We start from the raw sequence: 16600 nt of genomic DNA, 5'->3' as shown, positions 1-16600 counted from the left end.
GAAAGAACGGTGCTCACAGTTTCCTGGCTTTTGTTGGTTTGTGTCATAACATTATAACTTTTTAAGGAGGGGGGTGTGTGCAAGAGTTACGTGGGTGTGTTTAAAATTGGGAGTCAGTGTTCATAGTAAGGTTTGAAGATTGCTTTAGCATGTAGTCTACAAAGGGTCAATAAAAGATGAAGAGCTGTCATAAATATGCTATTGTCATAAGTAGATATGCATTGTAGAATGGGTTTAAAACATCAGCAGATAATATTACAGATAATCCTAAACCATAATCGTAAGCAATAATTTGACCCCTTGAGTTCTATAAGAATTTACAGAAATACATCAGCCATTAGTAAAGATGGTTATTAATCATTTACTAGAAATGTATGAGATATTTATAAGAGTAACCTTCAAGAAAATGTCCAAAATAAGTTTAAGGAAGGTACTGAAGTGTAAAGAACTATGATGTACTTATAAAGTAATGTAATTATATACTAATTTTAATATTTCAAATAAAAATAATTCTTATGTATTTAGAGTGACTATTATCATAACTATCCTGGTATTTTAAATAATATAAATTTTAATTCATCTTTTAGGTGTAGTATAGGTTTTTTGATGATAGGTGTTAAAAAACAAGTACATGAGCAGTCACGTGCTGTAAGTGTGTCACAGATATTAATACAGCCTTGCCAAAGTTGAAATAGCCATCATGCCTATTTTTACGAATGTATGAACTAAGGCATACTGAGATACACTGTTTTTTTCCAAGAAGTAGTGCAGAATTGGGAAGAGCACGCTGCTGTTTTCTTTTTCCATCAGCAAAAAATGCTATCTTGCTGTAAACACCAGATGCTGGTAGTAACTGTATATAACATTAAGATGCCTTTAGGGTTTCTCCCAAGCGAATTTAAAATCACGTCAATTAAATTACTTATAAGATCCTATAATTACTGAGCTAAAGAGAAGTCAAACTGCAGCTTGCACATCTGAAATCTGAGTAGCACCACAGCGCATTGCATAAATAGAGACTCTCCGTGCCACTTAGTGTATGTATTAAAAGGATCTGTGCATCGTGTCTTTCCATCGGCAGATAACGAAGATCCCGCTGAGGGGGCCGGGCTGCCATCACCTCCGCTCCTGCAGCCAGTGCCTGCTGGCGCCTCCCTTCATGCAGTGTGGCTGGTGCGGCCACCAGTGCCTCAGGTCTGCCGAGTGTCCCGGCGGCTCCTGGACCCAGGAGACCTGCTTGCCTAGCGTTTATGAGGTAAAGCGGTGGATTTCTCATACTTATCTCTGAGGGAAGAACGCGGCCTGCGCTCTGCAGACGTTTTCTGTTTATTTTGATGTAATTATGATAAATGAAGTGTCTGCTCTCCCCGACTTCCCCTCGGTCTCAGCGTCCATAAAGCCTCTGGCTGGATGCACGTACTCGCCCTGAGTGCTGCGGGCTCAGGTCCTTAGAGTGGACAAGTCTGTCTGACCATCCTGGCTTGCCACGGGAGAGCCTCGGCCCTGCAAAGCACTCGTGGTGGGGAAGCAACATGGGTCTGAGCCAGCCTGGCAGGGGTCTGACGGGAAAGGCCAGTCACCCAAAGGAGCACCCTTCCGCCCAGACCCCTTTCAAAGGGAGGAGGTGGAGGAAAGCACTTCCCGCCCACAGCTACCACAGCCTGACCCAATGCAGGAGGACTCCGGCCCCCGCTCCTCATCCATCCCCATGCTGGCTCCAGCGTTGGAGGATAAGGATGGTGTTTCCCTGTGGGGAAAAGTCCCTCTCTCCCCTACCTAAGCTCTGCGACAGAGCTGTCAACCAAAACACCACCCTGGGGAAGACGTTTTTCCTAACGTCCCTCCCTTGCTCCTTGTTCCCATGGGTCCACTTGCCACCAAGGGAGACAAGCCTGTAGCTGCACCCCTCCCTGGGTAATGGGGACAGACGGAGGCTGCTGCCAGCCAGCTAAAGCCCATCAAGGGTGTGCAAGAACAAATGGACAAGCAGAGAGCTGCACTGGCACGTTCCTGTTTTAGTTTAGCTACGGTTAACGCAGGACTCGTACTGGCCGGCTGTATGTGTAACCGAATCATCCTGTGTGAAGTGTGACATAGCTGTGAAGGCGGAGGTTTATAGGGCAGTTAACAGACTAGAAAACTGAGGGAAGGACAAGCATAAAACTTTCTGGTAGCACTTACACCCATTTACTTTTGTTAATGCATTTAAACTACACCGTGTAGTAAAAATACATTTCCCTTTACGGGCATACAGCTTATAAATGGAGATGAAAATCTGACATGCTGAACTCTCAGAGAGAAAGGGAGACAAAAGGTTTTTTTAAATAAATAATGCATTTCTTTCAACCAGGCAGATGATTTCACGTACAACAACTTTTTAAAGAGGCAAAACTGCTAATAATATAGAAACAAATTTAGAAACACGTTTACAGGGGGTTTTGTTCTTTTCCATGTTCACCTTTCAGATACAAAATTTAGGACTAACACAGGCAAAATTCAATGAACAAGCAATGAAGCATTATAAGAATTAAACCCAAAATGAATGGAAAGGGGTGTGTGTGTGTTTGCCTTGCCTTCTATTGCCATTTACCTTTGGGCAAAGCAGATGTAAAAGAATTGCTAACACAGAATGTGAATAGTTGACTTTTCCTTTATACAAGAAATTTATTTCAAAAAGGCTGTATTAGATGATCAAATAGTCCTTTCTGGCCTTAGTTTGTATGATACTATGAATCACCAATTCAAAGGGATACACTGAGAATTAGTCCTGATACATTTTTATATACCACTGCAGGACCAAGCTACTCACACCTATAATGCACAGCTTGTTTTGTCTTTCCTAGAGCTCAAGCACAAGTAGCATCCTTTAATATTTTTTCTTGGCAAAACTTTCCCGTAGTGGCTGTATATTGCCATGCCTCCAAAAAGATTTCTAAGGCTCTGAACTGCTTAGTTTCTGATTTTCGGAGGTGCTGAGCTCATATAGCCCTCTTTAATTTCAATTATGAGTGTGTGCACTCAGCAGTTTTAAGAAGCAAGTGCCTGGAGCCCATGCAGAGATGCTTAGACCGAGAGATGTGTCCCCAAGGCCACCTGTGCAGTCCCTGTGAAGCTGTGGGGAGGACTCATCCCGGGGAGCGCGCCTTGGATGTGGGGCAGTGGGAGCAGGCATGGGGCCGTCCAGGTGCTCCCCTTCCCCGTGTGGCTCAGCCCTGCCTGCTCAGCACGAGCCCAGTCTACTCCTGTAATGAATATGGATCTGTGGCACTGATGGATCTTAAAGTGAATCTCGAATTACAGCGTGCCCACATTGGTAGAAGTTGATTCTAGAAGGCTTGTAAGGAAAAAAATGCAGCTGAGTACTTAAATCCCTTTGGATTGCTAGCTGTTAAGACAGATTTCATGCTCTACTGGACCATGACATTTAACATTATTACTGAAAAAAATATAGAACAGATTATTCATCATCTTCTGATCTGTCTTTAAACCCCTATGCATAAAATATGAGAAACAACCTTGTTTTGTTCCTAACAAACAGAGGATGACCTGCTTTGCATAGTATCTGAAATTCGGTCCAACCCCCCCTTAATATTATGCAGCTTTCAGAGGGACAGATTGCTTGAGATATGTCATACGATCACTTTAACCTGAGAGGAACACAGAGCTTCTCTGAGGGTTTGGTTCAATGGATGTTAGCTAAGTCTTCAACAAAGTTTTCCCAGGTTATTACACAGAGTGGTGCACAATGGAAAAAAAAGAGATTTTCCCCTCATGAGGGATGGCAGAGAAGAAACCCAGTGTTTTCCCGTGGAGTCTTGCAGATCCTTCGTCTCTCTGCCCTGCTTTAAGCACTTTTCATTGGAGCCATGGGTGGCAGGGAGCAGCCCTGCACCCCAGCCCTGCGGGGAGCACAAGAGCTCCAGCTCTGCCCAGGCATCCCCCCTGCTACAGGCAGTGCAGCAGGGCTGGCACCAGGACACATCCCCATCACAGCCCCACCACAGCCCGGCTCCCACCCCGCACCTCAGCACCGTACCCCGCTCCCATCCACCGCCTCTGCCAGCAGCGAGGCATGTTTTTTCAGCCTGGACAAGCGGTGCTAGAGGAAAGCCGGGGGACTCGAGGGAGTCTCCTCTGAGATCGCTTGGTGCTGGAACAAATTGCAGGCATCTCCATGCAGCATTCAGGTCACGCTGAAAGGTGAACGGCGTATAAGAAGAAATAAACTGGTCTCCCTTTTGATTCTTTGTTGTGGTTAAAAACCTGACATGGTTTGTTGTTGTTTTTGAAGTGAGTCATTTTAGCTGGCTTTTGTCTCAGACGTATCAAGAATGTCAGGCCTTCTGATGCCTGTTTAGGTTGGAGGTTTTGCTGGAAATTTCACATGTGGCCTTGTGCATGTTCTTGCCTCAATTAAAATGAATGGGCCATTGAAACTTTAATAAATAGGTACTTTCTTCCAACAATTTATAAAGTATGTGAGTGGATATTAGCATAATGGCTGTCAATGTAAACAAAAGCAAAACACAATTTTTTAAATTTTTCCAAAAATAGAAAGAAAAGTTAACTTTCTCTCCCTTAACCCAAAGTCCAGAGAGCAGCAGGGACAAGCAGAATGGCAGGCCTTGCAGCAGGACTTGCTCCATGTTACCAGTGGAGTTTCCTTGCTATAGAGAACTTTTGAATCCTGAATTTTATAGCATTTATAACTGATTTGGGTTTTGCTTACTTTCTGTTACCACCTGCATGATGTAAGCACACAGAAGATGCTTACGTATACCTCAGTTCAAAGTCCAGGAGGTTTGCTATTCATTCTTGTTGACTGTCCCAAGAACAAGTCTGGGAAACCACATTTGACTTTCAGAGGTTTCATCGTACAGAACAAATGGAACAAAAATAAAGACAGGAATAAAAGCACTCTGGGGGAATTTCTGCAGAACTTAAATACAAAAGTTTAAGATTTGGTTTATTTTTTGCTATCTACTTAGAGGTCTTGCCTCCTAAATTTGCTGGCAGAATGTAGTAAATACTTTCACTCTCCCTCAATTAAGGCACATGGGCTGCTATCACAAGTCTCTTTTGGCAGATAGGATCACTCAAAACCCGTTACATGCCTTCGGTTTTCATTCTGTATGGCTTTGTGAAGCCTGATTTCAACGCCCTTATTTTGCTAAATTGTGGATTACATTTCAAACTCTTCAAATGCCACACATCAATGCAGTATTGTACAAAACATCGAGACATCCTGTACCCCACAGAGCAATTTCAGTTTCTGCTAGGGTTTTGTTACTCCAAAAATAGATAGTGTGGTGAGATATTAAGTAGAGTAGAAAACTAGGATCTGAAGTCAATCCAGATTTTGAAGAAAAAACCCAAAGAAATAAGGGAAAGTTAAACTTGGGAATAGCACTGACTCCATGGGGTACAGTACTGCTTCACGCTTTTAGCTGCAGTGTTGTGTGTCAGGGGGCTGTGCGGGCATCACTCCTTTTGTGTGGGATTTGTGCAAAAGTACTGTTCCTGCATAGGTTCCCCGTTCTTCACTCATTGAGAGCTGATTCAAAGCTCATTAAAATAGGAAAGATTCCTACTGGCTTCAGTGCATTTTAGATCAGACTCTTTGTCTGGTTTCTAATGGGGGCAGTAAATTTGCCCATATAGAATATATGGTATAATTCTTTTGAAGTATTCTTCAGCTGCCTTTCTATCTACAATAGTTCATTTGTGAGAGTCTTGAAGTATAGCTACAAGAGAGTTGAAAAGAAATGTGCTGTCTTACTGGATTTCCAGATGAAATAATAGCCAAGTATCTCTCAAACACTTTCCTTTCAGCTTGAAAATGAAGTCGGGTCCTTTGAAAGGCACAGCTGTATTGCATTTTAGGGGCAAAATTGCTATCACTAAAGCATTAAGTCTAAGACATTTAGGCACTATGACCACAAGTATAAATTCAGTCTTTCATTCTCTGTTGTTTGTCCAGTGGTACTGGTATGTTTGCAAAATTATGCAGTATTGTTAAAAGTCCCCATAAACCCTGAACCAATGTCTTTTTGATTTTTTTTTTTTACTGGCAGTACTGACCAGTACTTTTACTGAGTTTTGTAAGACTTCTATAGTGTTCCTACATTTTTCCCACCATTGTTATATTTTACAGGACAATTTACAATATACAGAAAAAAAAGCATTTCCTTTGTAGATTGTCTCTGTGTTTCTGAGGGGTAGTTTATTTTTAACTCAGAATTAGAGGTGACCAAATGTAAAAGATTTAAGGAAAGAATAGCAGAAGTCACATTAACTTTATCACAGCCAACGCGATATCGGATTATGGTGTCTTTGAAGCTACTTCACTCTGAACCTGACTTTCATCAAGCTGACAAAAAATGGTCATTTTGGGGCTCTTTTGTGTTCAGCATTCAGCTTCTAACAAAATAAGTACATTGTATGTTTAACATGCCAGAAATAAGATGTGAAAGACTAGAATGGCAGGATTTAAAAGACTATTACAATGCACAGCTTGTTCAGTGCCCCTAAACACTATCCTTCAAAGCTTTCTAGTATAGGTTTTGTTATTTATTGCTACTGTCAGAGAAAGCTCATAATGTGACAAATGAAAGGTGAAGAACAATTAAGATGAATGGTAGGACATAGTCTACCAGAAGAAATGCTTTTCTAAAATTATTCCTTTGCACATTCTTTAACTCCATTTGAAGTTCAAGAAAACCTGATGTAACTAACACAATATTTTTTTAACAGATTCTCCCGAGCAGTGCTCCCTTAGAAGGCGGGACAAAACTGACACTGTGTGGATGGGACTTTGGATTCAGCAAAAATAGTAGATTTGAATTAAGAAATACAGTAGTCCATATTGGAGGACAAATTTGTGCTCTGGAAGCAAAATCTAGCAACAAAAACAAGTAAGAAACCTAAAATACAAATTTCCTTTTATACAGATGTTCTTTATGTGGTATGGATTTTTTTACAATATAAACATTCAGTCTGTAAGTGTCATCTCCAATTCCGAAATTTCGAATAGGCAACAATCCCTCGGTTTGATAAGCTCCCCAAGAAAAAAGTGCTCGAAATGGAGATCACATAAATCTAGTTAATGCCGATAGCTCCTGCAGCAGCTTTTGCTGGTTTGTCTGCAAAATGCTGTTCAACATCTGCGGGAGCTGGCAAGAACGAAACTATTCAAAGGTTTGAAAAGGGTGCAGGTTCCTTTGGCCAGGATCCTGCTGGGCTCAGTTATGTCACCTCCGTCTTCCTGATCTGTGAAGCTGCTGGAGATAAATGTGAGAAGATGCAGGTATTTTGTCATCCAGAGGCTTATGACCCTCAGCTGCACCTCTCCTCCTCCTGCTCAGAAATAAGTATTTGAGGCAGTGGGCTTAAGTTTAAGACAGAGGTTATTCCAGTTGTTATCTTGAAGAAATAGGAAGTTCAATTAATATCCTCTCTCAGTTCAAAGCATATGACTATCTATTACCAAAGCAATGTGCAAATCATGGCACGGCTTCCCTATTCATATATAGCAGCAAAAAGATCACTCTCCAGAAGTACTGAGCACTCTCCTAACTGCTATTCTGAACGGTCTTAATGCAAACAAAATGATTTAAGGAGACTAGCTCATATATGAGACTGTGTAAATGTAATGTAATGTATTGATACATGCTGGCACAAAAGTTCAAGTTTAATTTTTGGTAATATTTAAATTTATACAACAAACTTGTGTATATGATGCATGTTTTCTAATCCTGTTGTCTGCCAAAATTTGGCACTAAATGAAAATTCCAAAAACCAACTCAGCCATTGAATGGGAGGTATTTGTTTTCTCTAGCATGCTTCTTTTTTTTCTGAAATTTATTTGATATACTAAAATTATTTTCTCTGGCCAAGTGTAAACACCACAATGTTTGTATTTAGTATTAAAGAAGATGACCACAGTTCTTTTAGCTGTTATTTCTGAAATGTCCCTGACACACATAGTTTGATGATTTGTTTAGTATGGATCCTCCATTATTACGAGTTTGAAGTGGTTCTATTTTAATACAGAAACTCAAGCCAGAAAAAAAATGTAATCCCCGCTTTTTCCTTCTTTTCCAAAGGCTGGAATGCACAGTTCCTGCTGCAAAAAATCCAAGTTTTAATATATCCAGTAGCGTTTCTGTTGGACATGGCAAAACACTATTCAATACATTTTCGTACGTGGTAAGCACTATGATTAAAACTTTATTGTCAAAATTAGCTTCAATATTAACTGGAAGGAGGCTCATCATGAGTCCAATCCAGTATGGTAATTCTGTATTACTGTTTGCTTTATTATTACTTTATGGAAATGCTAATAAATGTTTTAAGATTCTTCCTCTTCACATTTTGAAAATAATATAACAATCCACTGTTCTTATTTTTACCCCCCCTCAGAATCCTGTAATAACAAGTATCTCTCCTACCTATGGCCCCAAATCCGGAGGAACATTGCTAACTGTAGCTGGAAAATACCTAAACAGTGGAAAATCCAGAAGGATTTTTGTGGGTGAGAAATCATGCACCTTGAAAAGGTAATATACTAACTAAAAAGTGATGCCTTTAATATTGAAATGGCTTAATTAAAATGTCTTGGAGTAAAAAAACCACAAATGTGCATTGCTGTCCTCTCCTTGTGTTACATATCGGATAATTGATACTGCAATAAGCATTCAGTTCTGGATTACAACCTGAGTTTAGGAGGTCTGAAAGGTTCCTAGAACGGACTATGGTTCCCTAGAAGACTTGTTTGTTCTGTAATGCCTTCATTAACCTCATTAAAAGGTTGCATAGAGAAGTAGCAAATCAGCTTCTAATGGACTAGAAACTGCCCATTTCCCATCTTTTTTGTCACCCCGACTCCCACACACTCAGCCCTCTCTCTTGTATTGGCAAGAGCTGCTGTTCATGCAGCAGCTCCCAGTGAGCGCCCAGTGGGTGCAGGTTACCATTTCCTACTGGTTTGTTTGGTGGAAATTTGACCAATGTGGGAATGTGTATCCCGTGCAGAGGAGCAGCTATTTCTGCGGTACTATCAAGTGAACAGCCTCCAAACTAGAGGCAGCATCACTTTCAGACTTTTCCTAGTATATATAAACTTGTTTTGAGGATTAAGCCAGAATTTCTTGTGGCTCTGTACTGGATCCAGTAGGAGCTCCGTCAAGAATCTTTGACATGCTCTGTGTGGAAATGCCTTCAATCCCAGCTGAATATAAATGTTAAATACCAAGCACAGATTCTCTGCTATGGGCAGACAAGCGTTCTGAATTTGGTAGCCATTCTACCATGGTGCAAATCCCGCTTGGTCCTGTTTTCAGGTACAGCAGGGTAGCTCCAGAATTGTCACCTCTGTGGCCAAGGGCAGAATATGGCCCACTGTGTTCCAGGAACAGGATGTCCAGCAATTCCTCTAAATTTTGAGTCTCTCCTAAGATTATGGAAAGTCGTAGTGGTGAAACATCACACTTGCTGAGAACGTGGGGAAGCAATAGCTTATTAGTTAACGTCAGACTCAAAGTCAGGAGAGCTAAATTTTATTCTTTGCTGCTAAATGATTTATTGTATGCTCTTGATCAAATCAGCTAAGTCTGACTAAATCAAGAAAGGGATTTAGGTATTCAAGTCTGATATTTAATCACTGCCAAGATCTTCAGCACTTCTGTTCAGTGGCTACTTAGTAGTTTAGGGTGGCATTTATTGATGTCATCATCTCAGCTGGTCAACTAATGGACAAATATATAAACCTTTTGGGAATGATTCATCTGATCCATTTGAGAAATCTGCTGTGGGGGTGAGATGACAGCCAGCTCAGAGGCAGACATCTGCTTTGGTCAGGTGGCCTCTAGGTATTGAACCGTAGTTGGGGCTTATCTGGTAAGCATCCCCAGCTCCTCTCTTTCTCACCAGCCAAGTTGTCTGGAGACTTCTACACAGGTCTTAGCCAGTTTCTCAGGGCAGGTATTTATCTAAACTGGCAGCTTTCCCCAGTTCTGAGAGAAGCTAGATCAAGGGTTTATTTTTCCTTTAAAAGATGGTAAAAAGCTTCCAGATAGATATGAACAAATCACTAACCCCTACAGCACACGGTGAACCCCACCTTCCTGGAAAGCTTCAGAAGTGGCAGCAAATGCCCCTTTTGTCTAATTTGGAGACACTCTCTCACATCCTTTGAGAATGGCCTCACTTGGAGGGTTTCTGGATGTGGTTGGGCCCAAATCATTGAAACCAGCTGGTAGAGTTACAGTCACTTCTCCAATCAGTTGTTACTCTTGCCTCTGATGTGCCCTGCTCCCTGTGGCCAACTTCATGTGCTTCAAGCTTCAGGATCCTTCACCCCTCCACTGCCCGCTCACCCACTAAGCTCAGTGTAGGAGGAGGACTTCCAGGGCCTAGCGTGAGAGAGCAAGGGAAAGGTGAATATCCCAGAGACTCTGCTGCTGTGCTGAATTCAGCTAGCTCTTCCTGAATTTTCACCGTCTCCTCCCTTCTTGCCCTCTGCCTGCCCCTCAGCAGTGCTCAGAGTCAGCAGGTGCCCCCAGGGCAGGACATCTCTGCCGTGCTGGTACGTCCCCCACCAGCACCTTTTCTTGAGGTTTTTAACACAGGGTAAATCCTGTGGATTGGAAAGAGAAAGATGTTATGCCTTGGTTACAGCAGAACAAGTCATTCTCCTTAAACCTGGAGCGTCCTGTCATTTTCCAGGCTGGAAGCTGCCTTTGCAGGGTGCAGGGGCTGACATGGCTGTCGCCAGCACTGGGGAAACACCTTCCAGCAGGCAAGGTGCAAGTCAACCAAATAAAGATGAATCTTGAGCCTAAGCAGTGGTGTTGCTCTTTCTACCTCACGCCATGCTTATTTGTTGCAATATGATAATCCAGTGTGGGAATCAATGACATTTTTTTACAAGCGGATCCTTGGGCAGAGCTGGGGCTCACTAAAGGACAGTGTTTTAAACTGAGTACATGTTTTATAGTGCTGACAAGCAAGCCTTTTTCTGTCCTTCCAGCGTATCAGTGAGCACTGCGGAGTGCTACACTCCAGCACAGCAAATTCCCCAGGAATATCATGTGAGAGTGGGAATCGACGAAGCTATTCGAAATGCGAGCAGTCATTTCACATACAGAGAAGACCCCGTTGTTTTAAAAATTCATCCAGCCAAATCTTTTCTTAGGTGAGTAAAAGTTTCTTATAGAAATAAGAAAAGTAATGAATGAAAGAAGAATGGCTACAGTGCACAGCAATCTATCAAAAGAAATTGCATTTTTATCTCTATCTGCCATGCCAATTGCTTCTATTATGGTGCAGTTGCAGAGGGCAGATCATTTCCTTTCAGAGGTGAAGGAGAAGGGGGAAGGGCGCCTCTTTTCTTTATGTGATTTAACTCCTAGCTGCTGCTGAGCGTACCTGTGATGTCCTGCTGAGATACCTACTGTACAGCTAAGTGTGTCTCCTATCCTGCGTCTGGACATTACACTGATCAGTGAGGAAAATCATTTAATGTGACAAGTCAGCGGTACTCAGGAGAGCAAATGGATTTTAAAATAGTCTAAATCCAGCGCTACATAAATATTATGAATATATATGTATGGTAGTATGTGTGTGTTTTTAAGTGACATATTTATGGTCTCAGTAGCTCTAATCCAAGCCATCTGCCTTTGCCAAAAAAATGTCAGCAGTAAAAAAGGCACCTTTTTCAGCACCGCTGAAAGCAATAAGTTAAGTAAGTTAGCAAATGCTAAGTACAAGTATACACCCTCCTTTAAAATGTACACATTTGTTTTATATCCTGGCATACCACAATTTTAAAAATTATTTTTCTTTTCTTGTATTTTATTAGTTGTTACAGCAAGTGTAAAATTTGATTCCCAGAAAAATAATCTCACTGCTCAGAGTTATGTATTTGCATTCACCCCATATATCACTAATTCTGGTTTTATGTTGTCATTTACTCTAAAATATACTTTGTAATTAAGATTACCATAGCAGATGTATCATTATCCTACTCATCTTCTTTTTTTCTTTTTTTTCTTTTTTTTTTTTTTTTAATTTTTCCTAGTGGTGGAAGTACAATCACAGCTCAGGGAATCAACTTGAACTCAGTGTGCTTTCCTCAGATGGTGATTACTGTACCTAAACTGGGAATGAACTTCTCTGTGGTGAGTCAGTCTTGGAGAAGACAATCTGTTATCGTGTGGTGGATGGCACAGAATTTTCAGTCAAAATACTTTGATTTTTGCCTTGAAACTTCGGGGCTTCCACCGACATTTTGGTGTTTTCTGCACAGACTGTTTCCACTGCATAGGCAAAACTCAACAACAAATTTGAAATTAAGCTGGAGGTAGAATAACAGTTTCAAGCAACCTCTTCCAAAGAAATAAGGCTTTTACAGTATCTGATAACAAGATTTTTATATTGCAATTTAAGAATGCAAATTCAGTGACTAAACACAGAACAATGCAATACAGGTATGTCAGATTACATGGCAAGTTCAAGTGCTACTGTGGTAGGTAGGAAGTATATTCAAATGGTGACTGTGGATATAAAAGGAAAATGGAACAAGCATCAAAGAAAGAGGAAAAGTGAATATGTAAAATCAAAAGTAAGTATTATTTTGAAGAATTTCTGATTGCCAAATTACCTATTGGGGCTAATCTTTCCTAACTTATCAAAGTTCAGCAACTAAGTTTTCAGAGAGGTTTGGGCTTTTGCAGTTGGGTACCTCTACATGAACAGAGGGTCAGTCAAGGATCTGAGCCTTCTTTTGTTACCTGAGTTGATAATACACAGTGTCTAAATCTAAATAAGGTGTTCAGATATGAGCATGTGATCTACTTTAATTTTTTAAGGCAAAGATGACATTTGTTGGCTAGTTGTACTGAAACTGTTTCCTGTAAGCTTTTGCCTACACATTTGTCTTGCACCTCCAACATTTTCTTATCCTGTAAGGTCTGTTTAGCCTAACTGAAGCTAAATTGACCTACACTCTTTATGACATGCTACGTTACTGCTCATATTCTCAGCTTATTTCTAATGATCATCATACACTATTTCCTGTATTGAATTCTAAGTATTAGACCTAGGTTTGCTCAAAGCTTTTTAAATGATATGTCTGCAAATTTGCAGTCTTTTATAGCTTCAAGGTCATAATATTCTTCATGATCCTAATTTGTATAATATTATGAGTGTCGGGACCTGAATTTCAGCTGGATGTAATCGTGGCTTGTAATTTAATGGGTTCAGATTTAATCTGAAAATCAGTGCCCCTGCAATGAAACGCAGAGTTCAATGTTATCAAAAAGACACTTTACCCATGAGTCAGAAAGCAAAACACTTCAGTGAAATCAACCAAACTTAAAATTTATTAGGTTTTGAGTAATCTGAGCATGATTATTTCTAAGTACAAAAGATTTCCAAAGAAAACATCATTGCTGAAATCAGCTCTTTAGATTTTGCTTTGTGTGGATTTGAGCAGTCTTTCTTTTGAAGTAAAGATCATTCACTTGCTTTCTCTGTTCCCCTGTGACAATATGCAATATTGCTTCTCTTCAGGCCCTGATTCTGCATACCTTGCTTGTCAAATATTTGGGACTTCCTCGGAATTTGAACAGATTTGAAAGGATCTGAAGTTTTAAAGAACTAAATCCACTGTCCAAAAGTGACTGGCAACTCCAGGCAATGAACACTGCAGAGTTTACTCTCTCTCCCAAATATTGGGGAGCAACCTTTCCTTTGAGCAGTGGTTTGCTGCCATCCTGCCTTTTAACCTGCTATTGAAAAAAGGCATGGACATAGACAGTCAGATTTATCTCCCTTAATCTTTTTCTTTTCACACCTTGCAGTGTGTGTGGTATTTGCCAACACACAAGAAGAGGCAAGGTCTGACCCTCATTTTCCATAAGGGTATCTGTCCCCTACCACTGCTGATCTCTAAGAATCTGCCCCAGTGTAAAAGCAGCTGTACACAAGTTCATCCTCCCTGCACAAAGGGTGGAATATAACCTCAAACAGTTTATAATCCAGAGTGTTTTATACTTTGACACTGCCCAAGTAATATATTTTGCTCTATTGAAATTAAAGGCTTCTGGCACTCGGTGGCTTTCCCTGCCTCTGTGGCAGCCCAGCTCTGCTTGCCATTTGTTCTGCCAATAGTCTTTGCCTTGAGCTTGTTTCTCAAGGAAGGATATTAGTTCTCAGGGAGAAGGGAAAGATTTATAAGTGGCAAAACAAGATTGCACTGTGTAACTGAGGAAATTGCTGGCAGAGGATGCCCATGGCTGCAGCCTGCCCCATCCTGTGCTGGAGATTCTGGGCCCTACGCATGAGCGATATGCCAAAAACCCAAACTTTCATCCAGTCATTACAAAAATAAACAATGATGAGGAACTATTTCCAGCAGGGATCCAGAGCACTGTAATGACCAGCTATCCCATTAGTAAAGGAGAAAACAGGTTGTGGTCCTGAATAGACCAAACCCAGACAAACAGTACAATACAAACCAAAATGATCGAGAAGTCCTGTAGCTGAAGTTATATATCTTTTTGCTTCCTTGGTTTGGGAGAGGAGAGCTAACTGAGTCATTTTTTTAATTGTTATTTAAGCCCTTTTTCTTTTCAGTTTTCTCTCACCAGCCTACTCCAAGAAGCTGCTTTTGTCAGCATTCAGAAACTCTGGCTCTTGGGAAAACCAAAGCCAGCACTGAAACACATCCCAAAGCATCAAAGGAAAGTACAGCTGGGAGGGACCACAAAGACCTAGCCTGGCCCGCTTCCCTGCGGCAGGAGCAAATGTATGCAGACCACTGCCTGACAGATATTTGCCTAGGCTGTTATTAAAGCTCCTTGTGAAAGAAATTTCACAACCTTGCTTAAACAAACTTTGGAGAGAGCTGCTCTACCTGCTTACCTAGTGGTTTGGAAAGACTTCTTTCTAATAATTAACCCAAATCCTAGCTGCTAATTAGCTATCTTCTTGTTTAACCCTCAGTGGACACAAACAACAGATTACCAGCCTCTCCTGCTAATTTTACATATTTGCACTACATTATGATTCAGCTTTTCTCTTTTCCAGTTAAAACAAACCAAACCACTCCAAATTCTCCTGATAAGTGTTTCCTAGAGCTCTGCTCCTTCTTCCTGCCACCTCCCAGACCCTCTCCCATTTGCCTAAAACTGGTGGTGCCTGATTTAAAAGAGGTCTCACCTTTTCCTGCCAGCTATCTGTCCCCAGACCCTTAATTCAATCCCTTAGGCGTAATTATGGCCTAGAGCCCTGATGGAGTCGCAGTGTGAATGGAGGGTCACTTTTGTAAGCAGTAGGAGCTGTTGGGGATGCTCTGCATCCCAAGCCTCAGGGAGCAGAGCTAGCTGATGTGCCCTGGGGCGTTTGCTCTTCTCTACCTGTTTCTTTCCATCCCAGTGGAAGAGATGAGCAGTACAACTGGTAAAAGAGTTTTTCCGGAACAACTCCCTGTAAGAAATGCAGTTTCACTGAGACTGAAAAGTTTTGGGGGCAATATGCCATCCCCCTATAGAAGAAACATTTAAGTTGAGCTTTTCAGCTTTCATGCTTGAAGTTCAGTATTTCTGAAACTTTTTCTTCTATAAGGCAAAAATGCCTTGCTTCAACTTTATCATTTTCATTTCATATTTATTTAAATTTCCTTAAAATTATTCAATACTGTGTTCACACTAGTTGTGTTTATATTACATTCTATGTTAACACTATCAAAATAATACATTTTGCCTTCTTGAAATTTGGTATTTCAACAAATGAAAAAAATGTTCTAGAGTTAGTGAACCATGTTTCAATACTTGCAATATGTTTCTTTTTAATTTCTATTTCATGAGTTCTTTTGACCATTTGTTCTGACTAGGAACAAAAAATATGAATTTAGGCAGTGCTGCATAAATTCCCAACAGCTCTAGATAATGCATAAGGATACACAAACCCTCTCACTTCTGCTTATACGTCCAGTTCCTATGTGGGGTGCACAAGGAGGGAAGCAGCTCGTTCCTTCCTTTCACTTTGCATTGTGCTTGTAAAAAAGCTTTGCACAGTTTGGAATGGTGTTTGATCACGAGCCTGTTTACAAAATAAGTGTTTTCTAGCCTCTGCTATAAGTCATGCTAGATGATTCTTCTGCTTTTGAAGCACTTGAGGCCAATATTTTCTCTTTGAAAACCCGTACGTTGCATTGATTCCCCTATAGTGAACAAGTGGTCATTCGGGGATCCTTTGCTGTAGCATTTTTAATATTCCATCCATTAACTAATTTGGATGTATATTCCCACTGCTTAACCTCTTCTAACCATGAATGTCCCAATATATGCAAGGTTGAAAAATTAGAGAGAAGCACCTTTTAATGCATGACCTTCAACAACTGACCCTGTAGCTATACAAGATCATCTCTTTCCACAGACTTTTAATTATCTCTTCAGTAAGTAGTCTCTTGAATGATCTTTAGCATTTCTTAATTGCTCCCTGCTAGATGCCATTTCCTGCTGTATTACAAGAGAATTTCAAAATACCCTTCAGTTCCTTCAATGTTTACAAGTCCGTGAACGATCCATACTTATAA

The 16600-nt window shown here is 40.8% G+C and overlaps 1 protein-coding gene across 5 annotated transcripts in view; it reads left to right on the top strand.

The window, feature by feature from the left end:
* MET (MET proto-oncogene, receptor tyrosine kinase) overlaps positions 1–16600 on the top strand; it is a 90247-nt gene that overhangs the window by 46361 nt on the left and 27286 nt on the right. For all 5 annotated transcript variants that reach the window (XM_075493600.1, XM_075493611.1, XM_075493591.1 and 2 more), the window contains 6 exons: positions 1082–1255; positions 6754–6914; positions 8106–8208; positions 8422–8558; positions 11030–11194; positions 12080–12179. In XM_075493600.1, the coding sequence (XP_075349715.1) occupies positions 1082–1255; positions 6754–6914; positions 8106–8208; positions 8422–8558; positions 11030–11194; positions 12080–12179 (840 nt within the window). The remainder of the gene's footprint in view (positions 1–1081; positions 1256–6753; positions 6915–8105; positions 8209–8421; positions 8559–11029; positions 11195–12079; positions 12180–16600) is intronic.

The sequence above is a fragment of the Mycteria americana genome, chromosome 1, assembly GCF_035582795.1.
Source record: "Mycteria americana isolate JAX WOST 10 ecotype Jacksonville Zoo and Gardens chromosome 1, USCA_MyAme_1.0, whole genome shotgun sequence".
NCBI lineage: Eukaryota > Metazoa > Chordata > Aves > Ciconiiformes > Ciconiidae > Mycteria > Mycteria americana.
The sequence above is the reverse complement of the archived record's forward strand: the minus strand, read 5'-3'. Positions and strand labels throughout refer to the sequence as shown.